Source organism: Lutjanus erythropterus, chromosome 18 (assembly GCF_056507025.1).
Source record: "Lutjanus erythropterus isolate fLutEry1 chromosome 18, fLutEry1.hap2, whole genome shotgun sequence".
Lineage (NCBI taxonomy): Eukaryota > Metazoa > Chordata > Actinopteri > Lutjaniformes > Lutjanidae > Lutjanus > Lutjanus erythropterus.
The window spans coordinates 13,105,417-13,132,552 of NC_139334.1; the positions used below are offsets into that span (position 1 = coordinate 13,105,417).

Here is a 27,136-nt window from a genome sequence, read left to right on the forward strand (position 1 = left end):
GAGAAGTGTTGTTACACCTCAATCAAGCTTGCACCTGAGCTTCATAATAAATTTTCTGTTCCTTGATTTTTTTTTCTCCTTGTGAATAATTGGCAATATAAACAGTCCTGACCTAAGTTGAATTTTCAGGAGCTGTAGGTGCACTAATCAAAGATTCCTCTCTTCATTGTGCTTTCCAGTCAAGCCAATTTCCATTCAGATCAATGTCTACTTGAAATAGATGCAGGTAATCATTTCAGGTAATGATAATAATGCCACAAATGCTCATGGGAATATTTATTTTCTGTGTGCGTGTGTGTGCAAATGTGTGTGAGCACATCGTTAAGTACACAACTCTTACTTTGGCCATCATCTTCTGAGCCCAAGTGATGAGGAAACAGCTGATGTGAGAAGTTCTCCTCCAGAAATCTGTCCAAAAGAGCGTGGCAGGCACTGCTAGCTGTGAAGAGAGAGACGGAAAGAGAGAATGGTTACAGGACTAGCTTTGCTTATGAGGGTAAGACATACATACATATATACAGGACTTCAAGCTGCTATACAATCATTTCACTGACCAAATCAACAAATGAATTTTACTTTCGATTTGAAGGTCACGGTTTGGTTAGACTTTTCATTTTAAACATTTTCTCTTGCACTGATGTTCATGCCATTGTTAGACTATCGAGTATTGATTTGTAAAGATCAACAGATCATTGGTTTCATGCCCCGACAACTGTCATTTACAATTTCAAATTCCTCTTTAAAAAGATTGTCTATATCTATCAAGCGTGACATAAAAGTCGGTAAGCTACGCTGTTACGTGAATAGGGTAGGACAGTAAGTAATCCTGATGGTATGAATTTCAATACTGTCATAAATAAAGACGCTGCTATGTCTATTAAACTGATATGGAGATGATGTATGGCATCTAGGAGATAAAGATACAGGACTGTAAAAAAAAAAAGAAAAGAAAAACACCTCTGCCCTGGGAGCATTTAGGGATTTACTCATGATGCTCAGGCCGTGTTAAGGTATGAAAAAATAGATATCGCCCAAGCCTATGTGGCAAGGCAAGTCCAGGTGTACTGTGAGATTTTGTGAGAACCACACATTGTGATAACCATACACTATTACTGCAATATACAGTACAACTATACAAAAACACACTAATTTCCCAATCCTTGAAAAACCCTCCTTCAAAATGATGTCCAGTTTGTGGATGGTGGGAATTAAGAGCGTCCGTCTCTCCCTCTTTTCTGTTCCATTGCCTCATTTTTAATGTCGAGACCTGTCTGGTTCAAATAGTTGTGTTGCTGCTTTAATGTAATTTGACAAAGTTTCAAATTAATTCTTGCATAGTTTTGTTACTGAGTATTTCATGATCAGGCCTAATATAGTATAAATAATAATACCGTAGATTTGGCATTAGTAAATAAAAATAAATACGTACAGAGTGATTACGATTACGTCTGTTATTAAAAATATTTTACACAAATATAATACAGATGAGCCTTGAAATTGGCTGATACTGTATGTGTCAGCCCTGTAATAGACTGATGACCTGTCCAGGTTGTATTTTCCCTCTTCCCTAATGTGAGCTGGGATGGCGATGGACTCCAGAATGGAGATTTACAAAGCCTGAACAAAAACAAATCAAAGGAAGAAATAAAGTGAAATACAAGACATAAAGTTATTTGTTTTTCCTTTATATGTCTGTATATACTATGTCATAATTAAACCTGCAGTTTGGGACTTTTACACATAAATGAACATCCATAAAATTGAAGCCCTTACCAAAGCTGATTAATTTTGTAACCACTGGGTAAATCTCTCCATAGCCGCAGTATACCAGAGTTTTTAACTCTGACTAACTTTTAACAGATGGCTTTAGCTGACTTGCTGCTAAAGTAGTTAACTGCTAAACTGTTAGCTGCTGTTAGCAGCCAATAATGCTGGGTTCAGCAGCCTCCCAGTGAACATGGCCAGTCACCAGGACAAACACAGCCTCCTAGACCAACAGGAAAGCCACTGGCACTTGCTAGCTGTTACATGGGAACTGAAAATGACAAAAATATGATCAATTTCAGCTCACTGACACAAAACTTACTTGTTTCAAACTGTGAATCATGTGTTTGATGGACAGTTGCATGCAAAGGGTCTTGTTCATCATCAAATGAAATCTCAGTGATTAAAAGGGTTGGGTTTTTTTTCTCATATGGTGTCAAGACCCAAAACTGATGGGAATAGCTTTAAATGAAACAAACAATTTTTAAAAACAAACAAACAATAAAAGCACAAAAGGGAGATAATTGCAGCAAGTGAGGAGCTTTTATATAAGCCAACACATTTATTTACAGCATGCCTTGAATACATAAATCTTGATATACTGAGCTTAATTGTCAACAGTGTCCCTAGAAAACCTCTAATAATTTCTGTTATGCAAGATACTCAAGATGATTGAGATTCGTTCAACGTATTGTCCTGATGGCATTTTAGGCAGCACAAGCGTGTGACCAACCTCTTAGTGCATTAGCAGGAGATGATGCACTATACACTCAATTTATCGGCTGTGTAGTGTGGCTCACTGGATGCCAATCCTCATTAGAGCATTTACCCCAACTTTGTGGATGATTACACACGTGTCCTGATCAAATATTCTGTGTAATTGCTGATAATTTAAACACTCAGAGATCAAGATTTGCTTTTGCAGTTTAGAAAACCCACTACCTGAGAAACAATGCGCACAGAAGCTAGGAGAGGCAACAATAGTAGTATGCAACAGGTCTCAGGGTTGGGCTGATGTCACTGACCACTGAGCCCTCTACCATCGTAACATTGTGATTTAAAAGCCCTCTCTATTTGAGGTAGCATGTCCCCTCTGAGTTGCCACAGAATTGTTGCCTAAGTTCTGTTTTTGACATGTGGGAGAGAAAATAAAAAGAAGCTGTGGCTGCTGTTTATTGCACTACGTCTTCACGTTGTTTTAATTATTTCCCTTTAAACACAACTAAGTTCAGACGTGGTGGAGAGGCGAAGACCCTATTAGACCCAGCGACAATATCATTGTTGTTTCACTGTGGACATGGACATATGCCAATTTGATAGACATTGCCCAGCCCAAGTATCTTGCTATTTTGTGATAATAAAGGTACATTCATGTGATAATGAGATAAGTACTGAGTTATTATGAAACTATGATTTCCAGATGAGGAAGAAGGAAAAAAGTATTGATGATAAAGTGAATTTGCCAGTGGGTGTGAATATGGTTCTCTGCAAGGGCTCAATTTTCACTGAGAATTAGAGGCAAACATTATACTGTCACTTTTCAAAATGCTGTTTTATTTATTCACATTTTATGAAAATGTCTGTAAACAGTATCATCCTTCTGTCCAGATGTAATAATTCAGACAAGAGAAGCACTGAGTGGATAAAAATCCTAACACTCCCTCCACCTTGTATAGGTCCCCCTCAGCTACCATGTCAGCACACACATGGGAGAAGTTAGCCTCCAGGACAGAGAGATTTCATGCAGAAATTGCTTTCTGTCAGAAAGCTCAGAAAGCTTTCTGCCAGAAAGGCTTTAGGAAGTCAGATGACATGGTATAAAGAGTGACAAAGTCCACAACAGCAAAGTGGGATAAAACAGAACTGATAAGTGAGAACAGTATTTCTATTAACAAAAGACACAGACAGAACCAGAGCTGTGACAATGAACATAACCCTGAATTAATCAAGAGAAGGTAAACATGGTGTGTTGAGTTGGACTAGTTTTGATAAGTGGGGACAATGTTGACATATGCCTTTTAGAAGATTCTGATATTGCTTGTTGCTTTTCACTTTGAGTTCTTGGCTCATTCAATTTAAGTAACAACCATTTCTCACAACTATTGCTGCTTATTTCTGATTGATATCGATGTTTCTGCCAGAAAGGGCTTTCTGACAAGTATTTTATAGGCTTTCATGCTTGGTTTCAGGTTAGAAGCTGCCCTTAAGGCATCAATATGCTCTAATCCAACTCAGATGGCCAAACAAAGTCCAACAATTTCTGTAACTTTCCAAAGTGAATAGCCTAACATTCGCACCCTCTTAATACCAGATGTGTGGAGGTTAGACAGTAAACAGGGTTTGAACTTCTCTCTGAGGCTCTCTTTTTCATTCTTTCAGAATTACTTATGTCACTTTTTGTGTGCACATCTGTCCAAAAATAAATTCTCATACTTACACCTCATTATTTATTGCACATCAGGCTCTTCACCCTGCCTTCATGTTTGGCCATTCAGAACAAGTATGAAGATGTTTTGCCTTCCAATGTTGTCAGATGACACATCGTACAAACTAGTTTGTTTCAAGGATCCCCCTGCAACCTAACCTTTTAACTGGTCAGGCTGTATGGAGCCTTAAAAAAGGATCTGCAGACACATTTAAAAACAACTGCACCCACCTCTGGATACTTTACAGGACAATAAGCATTTAATCTACATTTTGATTTACATTTGGCTTTGTTTAATTCTAATCTTCAATTTCACACCATTGAAGTACGTCCACTTAAAGTGCTTGTTTTTTGGCACTGGCAGGTTCAGGCTTTTTAAAGAGGAAGATGGGTTTGTTGTTCTCATTTGTCACTTAAACACAAAAACATGGAAAAATAGGACCCAGGCTGAAAAATACCAAAGTTATCTTTTATTTTTATCTTTTTTTTTAAATTTTATTATTATATTTTAATTCCTTGGTTGTCTGCCTTTATCCATTAGGCCAGTGACATTGCACAGCCCAATACACATCATGTCTCAGCCCAGTGCATGCTGGGAATGATTTCAGTCCCCACAAAAGATAGAGGGACGTATGAAACAGAATTAATACAGAAATAGGGCCACTGCAGGCTGACCAAACGCTCGTCACAAACAACCGACAAACGTGGTCTTGTTCTGACCACTTTACACGTGACATAACATTCAACATAGTAACTGGCATGACCAGCAGACAGTGACGATGGTGATCATATCTCCATGGGTCATCGCAACTTAACCCCTCCACTGGCCCCTGGACAGTGACATTACTGTTCTCTGGAGCCTGTAAGGCAAGGCCCCACAGGTCAAGCAGAGCAAATTGGATTATTTAAAGGACAGTTTATTAAAAGCAATTAGTTATGACAGTGATGGGGGTGAGGGGGGTCATGTACTTGAATGGCAGCTTAGCTATTCATCAGTAATTATGGAATAAAAGTAGCTATGAAGACATTCCTGATATGGAAACCGGAAAAATTAAAAAGCCCATAATGAATGAAGGGGGAGAAAAAACATTAACACTATTATTAGCATTAAATAGCGAACACTTTTTTGGTGGGAATCCCCAAGAATTCAAACTTCCTGTCTTTGCCATGTCCAGAGTTATAAAATGAAGGAGAAAAAAAAACATGATTACATCCTCTTTCATGAAACAGAGGGGATGAAAAAACATTGAATGATCTGCCACATCATTAGCCAACAGCTATTTACTTTGATGACAATCCAGGATGCTGGTGATGTTTTCTGCTTTGAGCTGTGTGACTTGAACAGTTTTTTGAGCTGAAAAGCTACTACTGATTATACTTTAGTTCAAGGTTGGGGCTTTGTAGTGGAGCTGCTCAGAAAAGTTATCTGATGTTGTTCTGTAACAGAAAAGGGAGCAAAATAGCTGGGGCCACTTTGCCACTGATATACCTAACCACCAGGGATGCTTCTCCTTTCCACTCCTAGCTATCTCCCACAGACTAATTTTTCATTTTCCCCTCAGAGGATCAGTGAAAAGACATCTGGGCCTGTTTACAAAGCTTTATGGGAAATTATTTTGTGAATACTGGCTGTTTGTCAGGTCAAATAACCCTGAAAGCAGCTCCAGAAGGTCTCAGATCAATGTTCTGCCCTGCATCTAACACTTGTATCTGCTAGACCATATGTATTGATTGCATGCTATTTTTGCATCTTTTTCAGCACTGACAAATACCACATCTTCTATTCATGAGCTCATGAAAGTGACAACCTGTAAATAGTGTTTGACTGAAAACAAGATTAAGAATCTACAGTGATGATAGCAGCTCTGAGGTATCAAAGTATTGAAATCGATGCAACAGAACCAAACATGCTGCTTTTTGTATTCCACACATTCTCTTTCCTTGTCAAAACTTGACATCTACATTACCAACAAAGCAACTCAACCGCTGACACTTTGCTATGAGATTCAGGTGTGTTTTGTTCGTGGCAGGTAATGTAGCCTTAAGCTACTAGTCGGCAGCAAAGATAAGGAGTGGGCCACAGAAGTCTGGAAATCTCACCCCACACCTCCAGATTTTGTTTTAATTTTCAACTGAAGTTCTTAATCCCAAGTGATATTGACTGAAGTGAAATCACTTCAGGCAGTTTATCAGACTCTGCACAGCTTCTTCTGGAGCCACAAAGTTTTATAAAACTAGAACTTCCCAAGACCTGTAAAGACACTGTGATGTGTCAACCACTAAAATGACTCTACATGAAAACTTCATGTAGGGATGCACAATATGATTTCTGCTTCTAATGGCCAATACCAATAACCAATAATTCCACGTTTTAAAATTTTATACATATGTATAAGCTGTAGTTTATGCACACCTGAGGATAAGGACCATAAAACTTTTTTTATGCAAATCATTAACATGTTAATAATATTTTATTAATTTCATAATAATTTCATTATTGGATTAATAAGTAATAATACAAAATTTATCCTAATTTATTGGTCCTGATATTATTGTGTATCTGTAACTTCATGGCAATCAAGACATTTGACTGAAAACCACATTAAAGATCACTACAGAATGTTTTCAGGGCAATCCATCAAATAGTTGTTCAGATATTTCAGTTTGGATCAAAGTGCTGGACAGAACAACAGCCCGACACTACCATCCACAAAACCAAAATGAGACTGAGGTCATTGCATAAGTAATTCTGATTGAAAGTTCTTGCCTGATTCCTCTAAAACAGTGCTTCAACTCACCACTGGCAACATATGAGCATGATTAGGAGAAAAAATGAAAATGTAACACATGTACAGGCATAATATGAAAGTCTAAAAGGCAAAGAGTTAATCTCCTTGTACAGTTGTTTAAGCTGAGTCATCATTTGCTGAGAGTGAAGCTTCATCCCTTTCCGTCTGCTCAATGAAGTCCTGATCCTCTTAAATAACTTCACTGCATCAGGTGTGAAGACAGATAGAGGCTTAGAAAAGGTTTCACTGACAAGGAGAAACACAAAAGCGCAACTGAGAGGAACTTGAAAGGTAAGCCTTCATATATTCAAATCAAATAAGAAAAAGTATTCTCATGGCTCATGTTGTAAATAGTTTACGCATGGCCTTGTTAATATCGTTATTGAGGGGGTTCTGAGCCTTTGTAATCACTTGCAAGTGCGCAGCTATGAGCACACAAAGAACTCTGTACTTCATTTATGAGGGTGTCTGAGAAAGAAAACAGAGCAAAACACTGGAATCAAACAAAACTCTCACCCACAAACATTCGCCCTCCACTGTGAGGCATCAATTTTTGTGCCGACTTCTCGGCAAGATTGTGCAGCCTGATCAAAGAATCTTCTCGCTTATAAAAGGTGTGATAAATTAAAAAAAAAACACTCTCTGACCAGCCTCTGCCAAACTTCAGTCAATGTATTTATCACAGCACGGGCACCAGAACTCCTCACGTCCGAGGCTGCGTAGATAAGCTAACCTTTCACAAACCTAGATTTAGCCCGCAGGCTGTCATAAGGACAAGGTCATGGCTTTCCTTAACTATCTTGTTGTCTTCTCTAAACACCACAAATCTAGTCAGAACCAGTTACCAAAGCTTTCAGAGACACAAAGTCAATGACATGTCTGGAAATTGGCCAGGGAAGCGTCTAACTGAACAACAACTGGTTAGAGGACGAGGGCAGTGTTTTCTTGGGAGACTGATGGTGTAACAACAACACTGAGGTGATGTAAAACTGACTGTAAAATTACAGCATTAGCCAGTGCTCCCATCCATTGGCGTTGTATGTAAGAGGGGCCTACTGAGACAACAGGTGTGCATACATGGGTAGATGATGCACTTTTATATGCAGTATACTTCAGCACATTGTGAAGGGAGATAGAGAAGGAGAAAGCACCAGGCTGCCGGACAGATAAGCAGTAAGAGAGGTTCACTGCCCCTCCATGTTTCCACACAGCCAGAGGAAATGCATTACCTAAACAGGCCACAGAAAACACTAACTTAATGCAAAGAACATGACAATTTCTTCATGGTTATTATTATGTAAAGCTGCCCCTCCAGGGTGGACTACTAACAGTGGCTTTCACAGCTATATGCTCATACAGTATTTCAAATTTGTTATTATGACTCACACTGCCATTGAGATTGTGGAGCCTTTTCTTGTTATGTGTGCGGTACTTTTTCAGAAACACATCATAAAGGTGTCTGAGGGAACAAGCCTTGGTAATTATAGCAGAAGGTAATAATCTCCATAAAAGTTTAAAGGGTAACTAAGAGACAATTAGAAACAACCATTTCTTAGATTCGTCCAGTATTGAGGGAGAGGGAAACTATTGTGCACTGTCAAAGTACGCCCAGTAAAAGTGTTTGTTTTGCCACTGACACGCTCAAAAATCTTTATGAGTGCCTCACAAAATTATGGAAAGGATTCCGACAGACTGAGACCTTTTTTCAAAGCGCAAGATACACGTCACAAAACAATTCTAACATCATCATCTTCATCAACACTTGACAGAAATTACAGCCAGAATATTTCACATCTATTGCTGTGAATAAAGGGTCTATTTTGACAAAAAACAACCAGAGTTGATCGGTAGGTGATTGTTGGTGGAAAGGTGGAAAGACGAGCCAAGACTGTATTAGTGGGTTTTATTTTATTTTTTCTGACAAATTGGAATTAAGTGTGTTAATGATAAAATTATCGTTTTCCCAAAAATGACTCTGGTTAGATGGTGAAAGCAATAAAACAGCTGTTTGTGGTTAAACAAACACACTTTGTTGAGACTTTGTGGCTCTGTAATGTCACCTCAGCTCCTAACAGACAAGAGTCATAGTTATTACAGCCACTAGAGAACTTTTTTTTAACTTAAACATATACAGGCCACAAAATTATCACCAGCCAAAAACACAATGTGACAAAAAGCAAAAAGCTTCCTGAACATACAAGTAATTTTGGGGTTCTGTCTAAGACAACTGATTCTGTTATGCTAGCTGTTTCCGTTTCCTTTTTTTATGCTAAGGTAGGCTGTTGGCTTCAGCTTCATATTGACCATGAAGACATGACAGTGGTATTGATCTTCTCATTTAACTCTCCGAAGGAAAGTGACCGAGTGTATTTCCCAAGATGTTTGCCTATTCCTTTAACATTCAGCGCTGTGTTGTGCATGATGCTTGCAGTTGTGCAGTGCATTAAAGCATGCAAAAAGATGTTTTTCAAGACATCTTTTGGCAGACTAAAGAAAATTAAATAAAAAATTAAACTCTGAGACTCTCATCTCCCAGTGATAGAGCCTGAATAATTAAACATCAGAAAATGATGCAATTAGACACAAATTGGACAGCTTCACCTTATACTTTAGTGGAAAAGCAATTTAAAATGCTTGTCTGTTTCCAATGTCCATTTAACAGGAATGTAAGCTTGTTTCTAGCTTCAGAAACAAGGCTCGTGGGGGTTAACCGCTTTTCAAAACAGCTGGGTTCAATCCAGGCTCACCAAGCTGTAACAAATGCAGTGTGAATGTCCATTTAATGATGAAACATTACAGTTAGACATAAATCTAAAAAGTGTGATAACAAGACCTCATCAGAGCTTGTTAACTTTTAAGACAATGAATAAATTCGTTGTCTTCAACAAGCTACCATGGAGGGCTTAGAGACAGGTAATACAGAGACAGACTCTTATTTTTAAGAGGAAACACTGGTAAAGAGTCTGGTTTGTCACCAATCTTTGGTTTGAACCCCTGAAATAACTAGTGTAATTTTTCACCATTGTTATATGACATTAGCTTTCTGTATAATTTAAGGCTGACAGAAATAATTATTTTGCTTTTTGATTATCAGTTAATCTGCAGAAATTTTCTCAATTAATTAATTAGTCGATGAATTGTGTATAAAATGTTGGAAAACATGACAGAAAATCAAGTTTTCTTAATTTGAGGAAGCTGTAATTTGAAAATTGTTGAAAATGAGTGAAATTATAATCCATTATCAATGGTTTCCGAATGCTGATCAATTTTCTATAAAAATAGACTAATCAATTAATTGACTAAGTGTTTCAGCTCTGTTACATGTCAAGTCAATTACAAACAAATTTCCAGAGTTTGCTATGGCTGAACTAGATATTACTTCAGTTATCACTTCAAGCTATTTCTTCTCAGTATTCTAGTTTTCTCCCACAGGCAAGCAGCTCGAATGAATGAAAATCTGTGTGATCATCTGTCATGCAACATCTACTTTTAAATATATGTCTTTTATGTCACCAATTATGTCAGTTATAAGTAGACTTGCACCGATTAATCGGCAATGCTCGGAATCGGGCCGGTTTTCACGTGACTGGCCTTGACCGGTGACCGTCAGCATCACAAATCCGGTTCTGTGGCCGTCATTGTCACACACGTTCTGCACGATCGTCACGTCATGCGCGCAGCAGACAAACTGACCGTGACGTCAACACAGCGCTGATAACAGCTACACACTCTGACACGTCTGCTTGAAGATGGTGTCAGCGACAGATTCCAAGAACAGGATAAAGAGAAGACAGACAGTCTACAACGAGACAGAGCAGCTGACAATGACACAGAACAGCCGTTAAACTCTCTCGCGCTTCAGGCTAATGCTAGCAAGCTAGCGGCAGACTGCTGTTCACAGAGGGACAGTTCAAATCTCACCTCCTGTTCTGGCTGAAGAATAAACAACCTGTGTTGATGCGTCTCCTCAAACATTTTCTCATCCAGACTCCTTTAACTTCTGTGTCTTTTTTTCTCACGGCAAAGTTTTACTTCAAACTGCTGCACCGCGTTAGTCTCCGGTTTGTTTTCATCCGCTTCCACAAAAGATCACGTGAAATCGCGTCCCGCGAAATCCCGCGAGATGATCTCGCGAGATCACGTTCACCCAATTCACCCAATTCACCCATTTCATTAAAAAATATAATAAGGCCCGGTTGTAATCTGGATGATTTTGGCTGTCAATTACAGTTCTTAGAAAGACTGAAAATTGGAACCGGCCAAAATCGGAATCGGTAGGTCAGACCCCTCAAAAATCGGAATCGGCTAAGAAAGTTGAAATCGGTGCAAGTCTAGTTATAAGAAAGCAGTTTGATGACATGTTTGATAGTTTAAATTTAACTTAAATGCAAACTGCCATGAAAGCACTAAACAAATATACCCTGGCTCATAAACAGCCTGCCACATCCATTGATAATGGGACGTGCCACAATCGGCTCATGCACAGCCAGTCATGAGTTTGAGGATGTTTTTTCTGGCTTTCAGCTGGGAAATTTGGATGTATATGAAATACACACTTATAGGATCAGAATTGTCCTCACTTCTTGAGCTAATAGTTGTCTTTGCCTGGAGTGCTCATCATCTGATCCTGCTGCATTCTGCACAGCCTGAAAGGCCATCACACAAACCTGATCAGATCAGCCTCTTCTGTTACTCGCCTCATTTCTCCTTTCATGCAAAACTGGCCTATCAGTCTCTTCTTCCATAAGTCACACATAAAAATGATTAGAACCACTAAAAAACACTGTTTTGCTGCATGTTAACTATGACTAATAAGCTTGTTGAGGGCGAATTCTAGACTTTGTTGTTGAGGTCTGACATCAAAAAAGTCACTATGACTAGATGAACAACAATTCACATTCATTTAATTTTCCAAATTGACTTTGCCATCCTGGCAAAAGAAATATTGCCCACACAGGACTCTACTGTTAATGATAATCAGACAGTTTAATTGCTGGGATCATAATGCTTGAGGAGTTAAAAATAGGGTTGCAGTTGAAAAAACTTTGCTTGACCCTCAAACCACCCCACCCCCACCCACTCCAGAAAAGAAAGCTTTTTGCCATATCTGCTGGGACTTGAAGTTTTTTTTTTTTTTTTTTCTCAGTCATAAATTATAGGGGGAGCTTGGAAATATAAAAACATTAGTGTAATCATTTCACTCATGGTTTGTTTTTGGTTTTTTTCAAATGAATTGTGTATTTAAAGGCAAACTCAACCTTAAACCTAGACTTTAAACTCATTGTTCTTGTGTTTCATATTCCATCTGTCATCTGCCTGTGACGCACTGCAAAACACATATGTGCTCTTGTCTGAGGTCCAAAAGAAGCAAACACTGCTATCATCTCCCAAATTCTCATCTACTAAACACACTGGAAACCATTTGTACATATCAGCATGACTCCAAATAATAATAAATACATTTTCTCCTCCAATTTTATGTCAGTCATCAGCAAGATCATTAGAAATTTGGACATGTGGAGACAAACTCAAAACTCTCTCAAGGTCTCCAAATTTACCTTAATGTGTCCAGAGGTTTTAAAAGAATAAACATTTGGACATTTTGGGAATACTTGCTGACAAACTACTTAACTACTGGAAAACTGAACCAGTCCTTGGACTTTGCTAAAGGATTTGTTCACAATTGTTTCATCATTAGGATTTTATTGTTTGTTTCTACTAAAACCTTATGTTTAACCACACAGACGTTTTATGGGGCTCATCAAAGCCCATAACCTCTAAGATTAAAACATATAGACTACAATTAGATTATATCCTGTTAACAGTGCCACATAAAATTTTAGTGAGAACCTGAAGGCTTTTCAAGCACCACAATGACCTGGAAAGCGATCCCAAATACCACAACTGTTGTCAGTTAATGAGTGAAATAGAAAAACACTTACTAGTTTCTTTTGTTAAAACAGTAAATTCTACTTCAGAGGCATCAAAGTGAAAAGTTTCACATGTAAAAACAATCATTTTGAATTCTGGCTAAAAAAAGACTAGGGACCCTATCTTATGTTGATCTAAAGTGCAGGTGGAAAGCACGAGGCCCAGTGGATTTAATTTATTCAAGGTCTGTCCAAGTCCACCTTTCCCGTCTTGTGCCAGGGGCGCAAGTGGTATTTTGCCCTGCCCCACCCCATGCACCACCAGCACAAAGCAGGATGCACCTATCAGGTGTGCCCAAGTACCATCATTAATTCACAGGTGAGTTTAAGCCAAACATGCAATAAACCAATCAGAAAGTCAGCTTTCATCACCTTTAAGAGGCAGGTGTGCCAGCAGCGCAGATTTGCATGACAGCAGATTTACCAGGAGGAAACAAAGAGAAAAGATATTCAAAGCGAGGAGACACATCTCCTGGTTCGAGAAGTGAAAGCGCGAAAGTGTGCAATATATGGAGACGGCAGGACGTCTCCAAAGTAGCTTCATAATTTAACTGGTTATGTTTTACACTGAAGCACCTTGAAAATGTGTTTTTATAATTTTATGTTTTCTAATTTATTATTATTTTTATCATCATCATTATTATGCAGCTCTGTCCCGCTAGGAAACAATCAGAAAGAGTTTCTGAAGTTTGAAGTGCGCAAAATTACGCACGGATATATCCAACCAGCTCAGATAGAAGCACACATACCTTCTTCTCTCCAGGTCAGGCCGGACTCAAGCGGTCAAATATAGTGTCTTGTACATTCTGTAATGTTATAGATCATGATTGTTTAATCCTTGCTTTTCTGGATCTCAAGAAACACGCAGACACAAAAACTACAGCTGCCCCGGCTTTCACGCTGACTCCTCTGATAACGACGATCTGGCAGCTGTCCCGTCCGCACTTTGCATGTCTGTTTAGATTTATTAGGCTTTATGATTATAAAATAATATCTTTTTCATTATTAGCGAGTTTAACTTTAAAGACACACACATGCATATTGTCTTTTTTTTTTTTTTTTTACAATGCTTGAACGAACTGTCACCGTTGCAAAAATAAATAAAACAGAGCAGTGCTACTCAACTCGTCAAATCTGTCTGGGTGGCCCTCCGATTATTTTGTGATTAACGGTTAAAATAAATTGATTCACATTGTTTTGCTAAGTAAGGAAGGACTGATATGTCAGTTTTTGTATGATGGGTTAAACTGGAAAAAATGCAAAAAATGAGTTCTAAAGTAAATTGGAGATAAATGGGACAGTTCCCTGAAGAAGCACGGTAGAAAATCAAGTTATACTAATCACAGTGTAAATCTAAATATGTTTTTTCATGTCTTCTTCTGGACACTTCATGGGATTGTTCACAAAACACTCCCTTAGACAATGACGACCTAAAAAGATTTTCAGATGGGAATTACTTCTGCATGGTTTTTCAGTAAGAAGCTTTGTGTGTGTCTGATGTTCACAGGTATACTATAGAGCTCATCATTAGGGATTTGAACTGAAAAAGCAGAATGGAAATATATATTTTCTATGATTCATGACTGGAAACTACATAAGTCCATTAATTCACATTGACTCACTCTGTCCACTAAGTGATCTCAAGCCGAGCCAATGAGCAGACTGTTCATGACTGCTCATGCAAAAGGAAACTTGAGATGCTTCGTGCAGTCCTTCAGCTCTGTGTGTTGGTAAACTGGAGCTATGGAGTTCATTTCCTTCCAGAAAATAAGCTCCATTATATCAAAATTTTGATAAAAACTAGACTTCCACTGTGCATGATGTCAAAATGTGCATATTTGCTGAAACCCTTGAGTGTCTCTCTGCACTTCTGAAAGACCCATTCATGTGCAGAGAATTAGAGAATTCTTTTGGTATTTCCAAAAGAATTAAGTCCCATAACTCAATTTATGATTTAATTGGCTGCATCTTGGCTTCAATTAGCTTGTATATCGTACTGGTATGCTGTTCCTTCTCAAATGGCCCTTTTTAAACAAAAACTCACCCTGACTTTCAGACACATCATGCCTGTTTTTCCTATTTTTTTTCTTGACAAGCAGATATGCATATGAAGATAAAAAGCAGCATATACATGCTAATTCAAGGTGACTTGGGACAATTTAGCTGGCATGTAAACAACATTTGGTTTGGATGAGAGATGCATCAACTAAAGCCTTGATGGCGATGGTGAAAAGCTTTTACTACATTAATGTAATGTGCTTTTGCGATGCATTTTTCATCATTGTGGGGTGCAAACATGTCATGGAACTGTATGTTTGTCGAGTGCTTAAGGGTCAAATCTTTATTAATAGAATTCTTAGAAAATGTCACTGTTCATGCATGTATAATTTTGTCATTTGCTGTAGTTGAATGTACAACATATTATATATAAATGAACTAATTCAAGCTCAAATCAAGACTGGTATCTAGTATCTCTCTGATTGACAGGGCTAATTGGCATTATTTTCTACTGCTATATAATGCTGTTTACATCAGGACTACTGATATAGAGTACAACAGTACTGGGACTTTTGACTTCATGTATCACTATGGTTTACAGGTGTTCTAACAGCAGCTGCATTAACATTATATTGACTAACAGGTAGAGACCCACCTTTTCAAATGGTCTCGATCCAACTGTTTGGTCTGTACCAGGACGAGTCTCAAAAAGTTAAACACGGACATTGAGTCTCTTAAGTCTGAGCTAAATACAACCTTGAGGCAGTTTTATCGATCTATCATGACAACAAAGCAGGGGAACTCTATTGCAGTAACATGTAGACCCACACAAAGCAGTTTGTGTTGTTTGGCAACAGTCCAGTCCAGTGGTGAAACTATTTGTGTTGGTGGAGCCAAAAATATTAGAAAATAAGAAAAAAAAATCTTAATTTGTTGATGCATATTACTGTTAACTAATAAACGGTACTTGTAGAAGTGTTGTATACAAACAGTGTCAAACTCGAGGTTCTGCTGTTGTACTGAATAATCAGCACAGCTGTGATCTATCTTCTATCAACTGAATCACTGCCATGCTTATATTACATTTGTCACCTTTGGAGGTTAACTGTTCCCCCCTGTTTCCAGACCATAGCAATTCCTCTCATCAGCATTGTTTTTGTCCACAGTGGGCAGCTATTTTCATTTTCCGAAATCGCACTGGACTGTATTTGCAACCAAATGATGTTAGACGAAGTATGCAACTAGCTGGTGAACACTGTGGAGCATTTAGTACCTAAACGGCTCACAAGATCAGAAAGGGGTCGTATTTTCATAATATTATTTGTAATATCTGTGGGGCACCAGATCAAACAAGGCTTGTTTTTGTCAGGGCAAAGAGAACCAACTTATTTTTTCAACATGCTTTGAGGACAAATTCTCCAGATACTATATAGATGTAGACTTAGGATTACAGTGTATGATTAAAAAAATACCACTTCAGCCTTGAATGAAAAGAAAATTTACTTGAAAATTATTTTCTTGACACAGCAAGCATTAAAAATCTAAAAGTTTGTATTTCTTTTATAAAGTATAAACTAATACTGTGTTCATGAGCCTTTAGAACAACTAACAGTGTCTGTACTGTGGTTGGCTGTCGCCCTGACATCTGTCTAGTTAACATCCTGAGGAGGCGGGGGACTGGCTGGGAAGTACTGAGACCACCCTTCTCATCTCCAGCCACAAAGTCCAACCCCCACTCAGTATGACCAGGCTGGGGAGCTGACCTTCCTTCACAGAGATCAAACAGCAGAGCAAAGTGTACACCCACACTTCACTCACAAGCTACGTCTTTCAGTTCAGCATCAAAGCATAAATTAGGCCATAACATCACTGTGACCGACAAGAGCCAACACTGTCTTCTGTATGACTCACATCGCTTTACTGGACTTGAATGAACATCTGCTGCACACTGATTTAAAACTGATGCTTTTCGACAAAGTGCAAAAGCAATGTTTCCCACATTCTCAGAAAATTGAAAACACATGGTCAAATATATTAAAACGCTTCCTGGTAACAAAATGTTATTTGTCAGTTTGGGGAAAAAAAATTTGCTATATGAGCAGCAGAATAGCTCAAAAGTCACTCTGTTTGTGATTTCCTTATTAGAGGGACAATAATAGCAGTCTGGATTTGTTGCTGTCTCGGCTGCTACCTGTTCACTCTTTACCACAAACCAGACTTTAAAATATATTCTGATATATTAATATTGTTGTAATATCTTCACCTTTTTTAACTTGAGCCAAGAGTCAGGTCAGTCACTGCAAGAGTCAGGACACTGCTGTGTGACAGTGGAAATGCGGTCACTGAATTGACCAGAATGCGGCAAAACATGAAAGTCTCGTGATAAATTAACATGTGACCTTGAGTCTAAGACATTGGACACTCTGTTGTTCTGGTTTGTCCTTTTGCTTCCTCTGACAGTGTCCTGTTTCCATTTAACAATGTCAACTTGCAGCCAAGTTATTCTTCTCCACATGGATGTTTGGGGCTGGTGAAACGTGAAACACTTTCATGTCTAAAACAAATATGCAATTTCAACTGTGTCATTTAAAGGAAGAAGGACAAAATTGTGGTACATTATGGTGACCAGAGGTCCCGAATTACAAACAGTTGTCTCAGATCCCAAATCCTGTCCTGTTTCTCCTGAAAATGAACCATTATAGTAGCATAATTGGATAGCATGAACGACATATGAATCCTTGAAGATGTTCTCAAATCCTTGCTGAGGACTATAATTCCTGCTTTTAGTGTCATTTTCAGCTTTAATTACCTGTTTGTTTTTGTAAAATATGACAGAGAATTCTTGATGTGTTTTCACGTCTATTGCACTGATTAGACTACCATAAATAACTTTGAGATCGCTGATCTCATTTGATCTGTTTTAAACCAGATGTGGAGAGTTATTCCACTGCAGGAGGAATTCAATAAAAAAAAACAAAAAACTAAAAAATATGTTTGCAAGCTCTTACAGCTTAATGACTACCTTACCTGCTGAAAAGACTTCTGGTATTTATAATATTGATGACAGATTACCAGAGTCAGACTCTGATTTTACTTTAAATGAATCTATACATTTTAATCCCCCTAACTTGACATGCTCAACTGGACACCGTATGGTAGACACGTTCACAGATGTTGGAAAGTGAACACAACAGAGCCATAAAAAAAAAGTTTCTACCTTCTGTATAATATCCTTAATCAGAAATTTTATCCTGCTAGGATCCTCAGCTGTTTCTGAAACTACTCTACATGATTAATTATTCACACTCAGGAACTCTCTAAGCATGAATCTCATTTTAAAATGACAGAGGCCTAATTGCTAACACTTCAAGTCTCCCTCTTTAACATTTATAAAAACATGTGACATTTAATAAATGGCTTATAGCACACCACAATGTAGTTGTAAGCAGACCTAAGTGTTTTTATTGTATTTGTCAACAGCTATAACTTCCTGTCGGCAACCATCAGTGGAGGCTGCTGTATGAACAAGTTACTAATGACAATATAGTAAAACATCATTGTAATAATATAAAATACGAAAAGTTATAGTTGCTGACAAATACAATTCACGAATGCTCTCATTACAACTACATTTAACTGTGAAATAAATAATTTATTAAATGTTTGTATACTGTTTATAAATGCTAAAATATTGGGACTTAAGTCCAGCATATTCATTTTACCAAGGACAAAAGAAAGCAGCAAATCCACACATATGATAATATGGAACCTGCAATACTTTGAAAAATTACTGAAATTATCAGTTAAACTATAAAAACTGCTGACAATTTTTTTTTTGCTCAATAAATTAATCCCTAAATTGTCAAAAATCATTTCAATTTTACTTGTTTTGTTTTTTGTTTTTTTTGTTTTTTTTAGAAGAACATATACTGTAAAGGGTTACTAACGTCAGCTGAACTGTGAAGAGCGTTGTCGTTGTCAGGCTTCCTGCTGGTAGCTTAACATGAAAAAAAGGACTAATTCTGTAAAATAGTAAATGCTGTGCATAAAACTTTACAGCTCTCCAATTTAAATTTGAATAACATATTTTGTATGTTTTATTGCCAATTCTCTATGTCCTATTTGCACTTCTAAACTTGCAGTACTTGCTTTAATATTTCCTTATATTTTTCTACTTACTATGTATGTTCATTGTTATGCACCTAATAACCAAGGCAAATTCCTTGTATGTGTAAACCTACTTGGCAATAAAGCTGATTCTGTATCAGTATACTGCAGTATAATATACTAACAACAACCTGTGGTCATAACGACATCATTTACTCACATAATGTCTACATAAAGTCGGACTGGCACAAAATGTGCTTTACCATATTCAAGATAATTTTCCTCAAAAAGTGGTTTTAATTCACTGCGGTCTTACTGATCCACTGGAAGTCAACCACTATTATCAGTCACTTTTTGGAGTTCCATCTATTTAACCAGATAACTGGGATCTACCATAATCTGGAACTTATTATCTGTGCAGTACTGCATGGTGCTTTAGGTGCCAAAGAGTTAATTTGAAAAACTCAATTGCAACGTCTCTCTCCAGACTCACCTCCCACAGCTTTATGAGCAGACTTCACAACTCTGCACTAATGCCAGTTTGTTCTTTTTTGTTTTGTTTTGAGACCCAGAATGAGACACAATTTAGAGCCACAATTAACAGCAATAATTCAACCAATACACCATCTGTGCATTTACTTTTAGTATTATCAAAGACAAAAGAAAACGGGTGCAATTTTGATGCCACACAATTGTTATGCTATATCTGTGAAAGTCTGTGACATCCTGAAACTTTCAATCCTTTCCATATAGCAGAACCGATGAAATCATTATTCCTTTCCCGTTTTTCATAGTTTCAATTTCTCTACTACCTCTGTGAAAAAACAAGCACCTTCAACGCCTAACAGGTCACACTTTTGTGTTATTTCCTTACACAACGGTAAGATCTCATGTTTTATTTCTCAATGTTAATGCTCCCTGTCATTATTGCCTATTTGTATGCATCTCTCTGCCTTTATGTTTTTGATGACAAGAATTTTAAAAAAACAACATCTGACTGGTTTTACCCTTGAATGTAAAGGATGCACAGCTGGCTGCTCATCTGTCTGTTATGCGGCCAGCAGAGTGAAGCCCCTGAGGCACCGCTTTGATCTGCTGTCTCTCCCTCTGCCGACATCATTACACTCTAACTACACCTGAGCAACAGGCATCAGACTCTAATCCAGCAACTTACTACAAGGACAGAGAAGAAAACAACATTTCTGTCTCCTTGTGTGACAGACTGTAACTGGTTCAGGAGGTGGAAAACACCAAACATGAAAAGATCGAAGAAAAAAGCAGAGGAAAATTCAGTCTGCCCCAAAAGCCTGCCAGAGAAAAATTCTGAAAGGAGGCAGATCAAGGAAATGAGACGTTTTGCAAGGTAAAGAAAAATATACCGCAAAAGTGATTAAGTTTGCACCTCTTAAAAAAAGCTGAGCTTAGTGATCAAATTCAACCGACCATCAAGACAGCTGACTCCTGAGATATTTTAGTGACTAAGCACCTAATTCCCAACCATGTTGGACTAATCAATTTACGCCTTAAACCAGCTCCTCTTGGTTCAAGGTACGGTCAAGTTTTTACATTTCGTTTGATCTCCAAAAAAGTTAAATTTCCATATATGCAACTTAATCTCAGAGTAAATTTCATACCTAAATTCAACCAACTGAATTAATGTGACTTAAATAGTATGAAGTATGAAGTATGGGCTGACTTACGTGTGTGCATGCGTGTGTGTGATCTTTAGTGAGCACTGTTTGCTCTAATGAGAACGCTGAGAACTCTGCACGCTTATTATGTGCAAATCAGACCTATCTTTTTTTTTTCTGACATTCATAGAGACACATGGGGACTGAGAGGATAAAAATAAACACAAGATTAGTTTGAGAGGAATCATTAAAGCTGTACACACAAACACACACACACACACAGTTAATGCTGTTTGAGAGTCACTGCTATTCAATTAACAATCAAAACAAGTCATAACCTTTTATTACTACCTCACCCAGTTTAATCTTTACTTCTGAGGGGCACATTTTCATTGCAGTCAAACCACCACAGTCATTAACTAGGAGTCTTTTTTTTCTTTTTCTTTCTTTTTGTCTGTCTTGTTTTGACTGTTTGTTGGTTTTTCAGAGTGTGAGTTGTTGCATTTGTTGTGTAAGTTTTATATATGTGAGATCTGAGGTCTATTTATTTTTAAAAAATGGGACATACATATTAATGAACGTTTCCATGTAAATATGTTTGAGATTGTCCCATTGGCAGGTTGGTGTTCACAGAAAAAAAAGGCAACAATAAGAGAAATATTAATATAGAAAGAGTTTAGAAAAAAAGGGGGAAGAAGAAAAAAAAAAGATCAAATAAAACAAACGAGGCAATGAAATAAAAGGCAATACAATTATTGATTGCAGACCAGACTTCTTCCACAGTGATCAAAGTTTGTCAAATATTAAAGTGCGAGGAGCTAAGTGCTACAGGTGCCAATTAAAGTATTAAGTGCTGATGTTATTGCATACTGCCCGATTTCTTATGTTCTTAAAGTTCTTAGTGCTTAGTGGATTGCACGCTTCCCTTTTGCACATGTTGGTGTTAATGCACGTTGCTCGATTTCATAATGTGCTAGTTAAATTGCACAATGCCCGTTACACAGTATAAAGTCACATGGGGTTGCTTGTCTGGTCTGTTTTCAATAATGAATGTATTAATACGTATGTGTATGAATTATGTTATCCATGTGCCATCAAGATGGGGGAGGGTAAGGCGTGTAATCCTTTGGGTAACAAGAGGTTTGGGTAAGTAGAGCCCTTCTGAGGTAGTTCATGAGTTGATCCATGGAACGTTTTTTTTTTTATTTTTATTTATTTACATCGGTTAAAATGATCCATGTATATGTCCTCATAGAGGCTGTTGATTTTATGTTTTGCTCTAACCTCCAGTATTGAAAAATTAAATAAAAACTTGGTCAGAAAAAAACAAAAACAAAAAAAAAAACCTAAGAGTCTTGCTGGCTTTCGTATGAATGAGTAATATTCACTGAAGTAACCCCAAATCAGTTCATGTAAGTCTCTGTTTTAGCCAGCCAATATCCTCAAGAAAACTAAAAGCTAAGTCAAATCAAAACAAGTCCTGAACTGAAATCTGTATTTGTCTAAGTCTTGTTATTAAAGACAAGAAACAGGCCATGAAACTGATAGAATAAATAAATAGCAGCACAGACACAGAGTTACAAGGTGGAAATGGACTGTTAGTGGTCTATGTTTTTGCATCACAGAAGTTCTTTCAAGATAAAAAAAAGGTCTTCATTCAAATCTTTGTTTTCTGAGAATTTAGCATAAGATACCAAGTAACTGGTAGAAATGATGCATGAGTCAGTGCAAAAAGAAGAACTTTCTCTTAAAGACTAATGGCGCTGATGCATTTTGGCCATTTGCCAATCTGTGCCATTTTAAAAGATGCTACGTGGCATTTGGCAGAGCTGTTAACAGAGTCTGAAACAGCAATGTTAATACCTCTAGTGTTTCTACTGTATAGCATCAGGCTGCATGAGGTATACAAAAACCCAGGATATATATAGCCTCCTTGAGTGATTGTACTGCATGAATGTACTTTTTTCAATATGCAAATAGGAAGGTCATCAAATAAAACAACCATGTTAAGTCCATGGAAATAATGAATTTAACTTAAGGGTAAACGATGATTTTACTTGAAATGGATGAAGGAAATAGATGTTTTGTTTTACAAATTACCAATATAATATTACTAACATTTCGTTTGTTAACATTAATGTTACTCATTACACTTATAACAATTCTAAGGCTGCCAAGTCATTTAAGTCTATGTAGTGATCTATATGAGCAAGGTGTATCATTATATGTTGAGTTTCTTGTCTTATTTGTTCACTAATTTATCAAACTTTTAGTAACAATCAGTCTGGTTTCTATAACATCCTAGACATTAGCACTGGACAATTTAAAAAAACATATGTATCTGCAATTATTTTGACTGATAATTGCAATTGCAATATGATTCGCTGATACTTTTTACATCAGTATTTTTATTTTGATTGAAAAACATGTTAAAATGACTATGGTGTGATTTTTTTTTTTTTTTGCAGGAATCAGATTTTTTTCTAAGTCTGTAGATTATGATTTGTAGGATGGGACATCTCTGCCTCACAACATCTGCATTTTCAATAAAATTTTCAATAAATGATTAATTGAGCAGCTCTACTAGACACGGCCGCCACTACTGGTTATTTGTACAGTGTTTCACTTTATGCTGCCCAATGTGAATTCTGAATATGCATAACATCTCAGTTAAAACATTTACTTTTCAGCAGTTAAGAGAGAAAACAACTCTTCTGTCTTGCAGTCTAAACACAGCACTTGATGAGCCACTGCCATGAATCTTTGCATGTATCACAATAAGTACAGTGTTTTGAGAATCGATGCAGTATCACAAAACTTAATATCATCATATTTAAGTGTATCAATAATTTCTCACAGCCCTACTAATTAATAATTCATAAACCATTTATAAATGATTTATAAGAGCAGTCTTATTGTATTGCTGTTGTAAATTAGTAGTATATAAATGTAATTTCAAGAAGGCAGGGTTGACGTAATGCATCTGTATGCTGGCATGAGAAAACCGTCCCTCACTTGCTGCTTAACTAAGCTGCATGCTGGATACGATTCAGGAACGGGGAGTGGGGGGTGGGGGTGTCTGACATAACACTGTGAATTTTGGCAAAGCTCACGCTGGGTTTTCTCTTGTCACTGGGATTGACTGCAGTAAGAGCCACTGGTCCAGCCTCTGTGGCTGCTATGGAGCCAAAGAGGGGACAAGCCAAGAAGAGACTCATTCCTCCTGCGTCTAAAAGAAAAGGTGGCGTTGCTGAAGATATGTGAAATACGATATTCACTGACATGTTACTGGGAAAGCCTCCAGCATCTGATTGGCTGAGCACATACAGTACAGTACATGCAAATATTAAGCACACAGTAGAAATTATGTGTGCATTTACCAAACAGCTGTTTGAAAAACAAGCATAAAAAAAAATTAGGCTGGCAGTTATGTGATCCAAATCTGCCTTTTAACATGTGAAAGGTGTATGAATGTGCTTCACTGGGGGATTTTAATACAAATGAAGTGACAGTGACACCAATAAGTCAGCTCTGCCGGATCCAAGTGACCTCATCAAAATTTGTATGCCCACATGACATGCCTCTGCTTGTTGTAAACACTCACTCCATTCATATGACATTAAGCCTGGTTGGATCTGATATGCAAGAAGCACAACTAATCATTCTTTTTTGGTCAACAACACAATTTCAATTTCATTCAAAAAAAGGAAAAAAAAGACTTGGGGGATTTCAAAGTGAACAGAGGCTGACTCTGAATAATACTATCGGCATGTGTTTACCCTTTTCAGTTAGGCCGCTCGCCTAAAAATAAAACACCTGACCATAACTTGTGGAGGGAAAAATCATTGTTCTGCTACTATTTTGTTTAAAGAAGTACTAAAACTAATACCATGCAATATTCTGTAACTGCAAACCTTCTCCTGCCAAGTCTTGTTGTAGTGCTGAAGTGTAAATGAATGGAAATCAAATCCCCATAAGTCTGCCTCTGTTTTCAAACAGGATGTGAAAACACCTTAAGATGTGTGTGTGGAAATAAGAAAGAGAGAGAGAGAGAGAGAGAGAGAGAGAAAGAGAGAGAGAGAGAGTAGCTGCAAATCCACTCAAAGGCACTCAAATAAATGAAAATGAACTGCAACCGGCTCGGTCTAAAAACTGGAGTACATGCTCAACTGAAGGCTCCATTTGACTGGAGTGACACAATAATACAGCAAAACTGCAGCAGCTAGCGTTAAAATTAATTTATCGTTTTATTATTTCTGATCATTTATTTCAGCTTGAATGAGGTTGGTATAGTTATACAGCAAAATACAACAAAGTAAAGATAACTATTTTATCATGATGGAGCTCAGTTACATGAAACGTGACTTATTTTAAATTGGGTTCAACTATGCGCCCTTTTTGACTGAAACCACTCTACAGGTTGTCAATCGATTAATCAAACCTGTTAAAGAAAAAGTAAAGCAATAAATGACCGGTAAGGGAAAAGTTTTGACGTGGTTAACCATTTGGTCCTGCTTGAGCAAAACCGCAAGTGAGGTAAAAGTGAATTTCTGTACTTACTCATCAAAATGATGATGGAGAGATAAGTGTTGCGTTTTTTTATATAATCCATGGCTCCCGTGTCTTTATTCCCGGCAGGTCCACAGAGAGTTGGAGTAGTTTTTTTGGCACCTTTACGTCCTCATGGATCCGGTCACAGACAGTTATAACGGGCACAGTCAACACTCACAGCGCTCCTCCGGACAGTGTGGTTGTTTCTGCAAGTTGCTGCACTGTTACTCATTCTGACCGGTGATGCTGCTGATGCTGCCGCAGCTCCCAGTGACGACAAACCACCGCCCCCTCCTCTCCATTTACTCGCCCTGCTCCGTCTCTCTCGCTGTGTTAGTCACCGCTCAGGCAGGCTCCCGGTCCTACAGACGTTCATGGTGTGTGTGTTTTTTTTCCTCAGGGACGTGCACAGATATTTTGGGGACAGGTGCTCAAGTGAAAAAAGGGCATTCCTCTCATTATTTAAATTTTAAAAAGTTGCATCTAATAGCACATCTTTTACTAACTAACATATTTATTTATTTAAATAGCACTCATGCAGATATTTAATACTTAACCTGTTTCTGCAAAATTCTGAATTCACACAGAGACGATCTTTAGGATTCACTATTTCTACATTTGTTGCCAGAATAGGTAAAAACAAAGAAAACAGTACCACATTATGCATGCTTTAGTGGTCTATAAAATAAAGGCAGATGCTTTTTGTACCCGGTTTGGAATAGCCAATGTGGCTATTTGCATCCTGGGTTTCAGTGCAACCTCATCACAAAGGTGCATATGCAACTTGAGGGCTGGAAGCAGCACTTGTGCACATAGATTTACCAACTTTTCTGGTAATTTCCCACAATTACTGACAACTAATTTACTGATGTAATCAGCAAGGTCCGACTTACTTTACAGTGTAATCGGTGCGAGTCATTTTGTCACTGTTTACAGTAGCTGTCAAATTTCTTTCAAATGTGGAGGCCATAAAGTAGACTTGTTGTCAAGATTTTTTCCTTTGAGTTAATTAGCCCATTGACTCTAATGTCATGTCCACACTCCTGATGTGGTTAATAAAGAGAGGATAAACAGGCTCAATGGCCAAAAACCAGGTAAGCTGAGTGAATTTAATATGTCATTAATCCATAAAATTTTGTGATCCGGATCCTTTTAGCTAAACATTTATTTGAATAGAAAACTTAATGGGGTGATTTTATTCAGAGACCTGATAACTATACTGATAGTCAACTATTGTTAGCTAATACTGTACATATTATATTATTATGATATGAAAAACAAACAGAACCAACTCTGCAATGGCATTTCATGATTGAGTCTACAAAGACTTACATGCAACAAGAAACCCATATATATATATATATGCTGTATTTATATTTGCAACACTTAATTTACTCTTCATATCTCTTTGCCTTAGAGCTAATATTTACAAAAGAAGATTATAGATGAATATGCAAAGAGAAATTGTAGCTCACTTATTACGTACTGGCCAGTAGAGCAGGGGAACACTGCTAAAAGAGGGTTACAGTCATTTTGGAGGATGTGGTTTGTGGTTTGTGGTGCTGTACTGAGTTACACAGAGGTGTTTCTGCTATTTTGTCCACCCATTTACTTCATCAGTTGTATGTAGTTTATATATTATTTTTTGTAAGGTGTGCCTAATAAAGTGGTAACTGAGTGTATTTTATTCCTGGGGCTACTATTACTATTCATGCATTGTGTATGTAAATTACAATGTTGTGGTCAGGGTGAAGTAGAATTAAGGACTAAAAATGAGTGCCTTTAGATCATAACAATGCATTATATTGTGTACTTTTTAATAATGTAGTAACACTGTTTGATTATTGTAACAAAGTGATTAAAAAAAGCGCATGATCTGTGGGGGCAGAAGTGTAAAATAGCTTAAAATGGAGATACTTTAGTAACTTTCCGCTGCGGACA

At 37.5% G+C, this 27,136-nt stretch overlaps 1 protein-coding gene across 1 annotated transcript in view; it reads right to left on the reverse strand.

The window, feature by feature from the left end:
* The window catches only part of ltk (leukocyte receptor tyrosine kinase), a 72,147-nt gene extending 46,514 nt beyond the window's left edge, over positions 1 to 25,633 (reverse strand). Inside the window, exons 1-2 of the mRNA XM_084741787.1 lie at positions 25,205 to 25,633; positions 341 to 439 (exon numbers count right to left, since the gene is read on the reverse strand). Coding sequence (XP_084597913.1) covers positions 341 to 439; positions 25,205 to 25,256 — 151 coding nt within the window. The 5' untranslated portion in view covers positions 25,257 to 25,633. The remainder of the gene's footprint in view (positions 1 to 340; positions 440 to 25,204) is intronic.
* Positions 25,634 to 27,136: the final 1,503 nt, after the last annotated feature.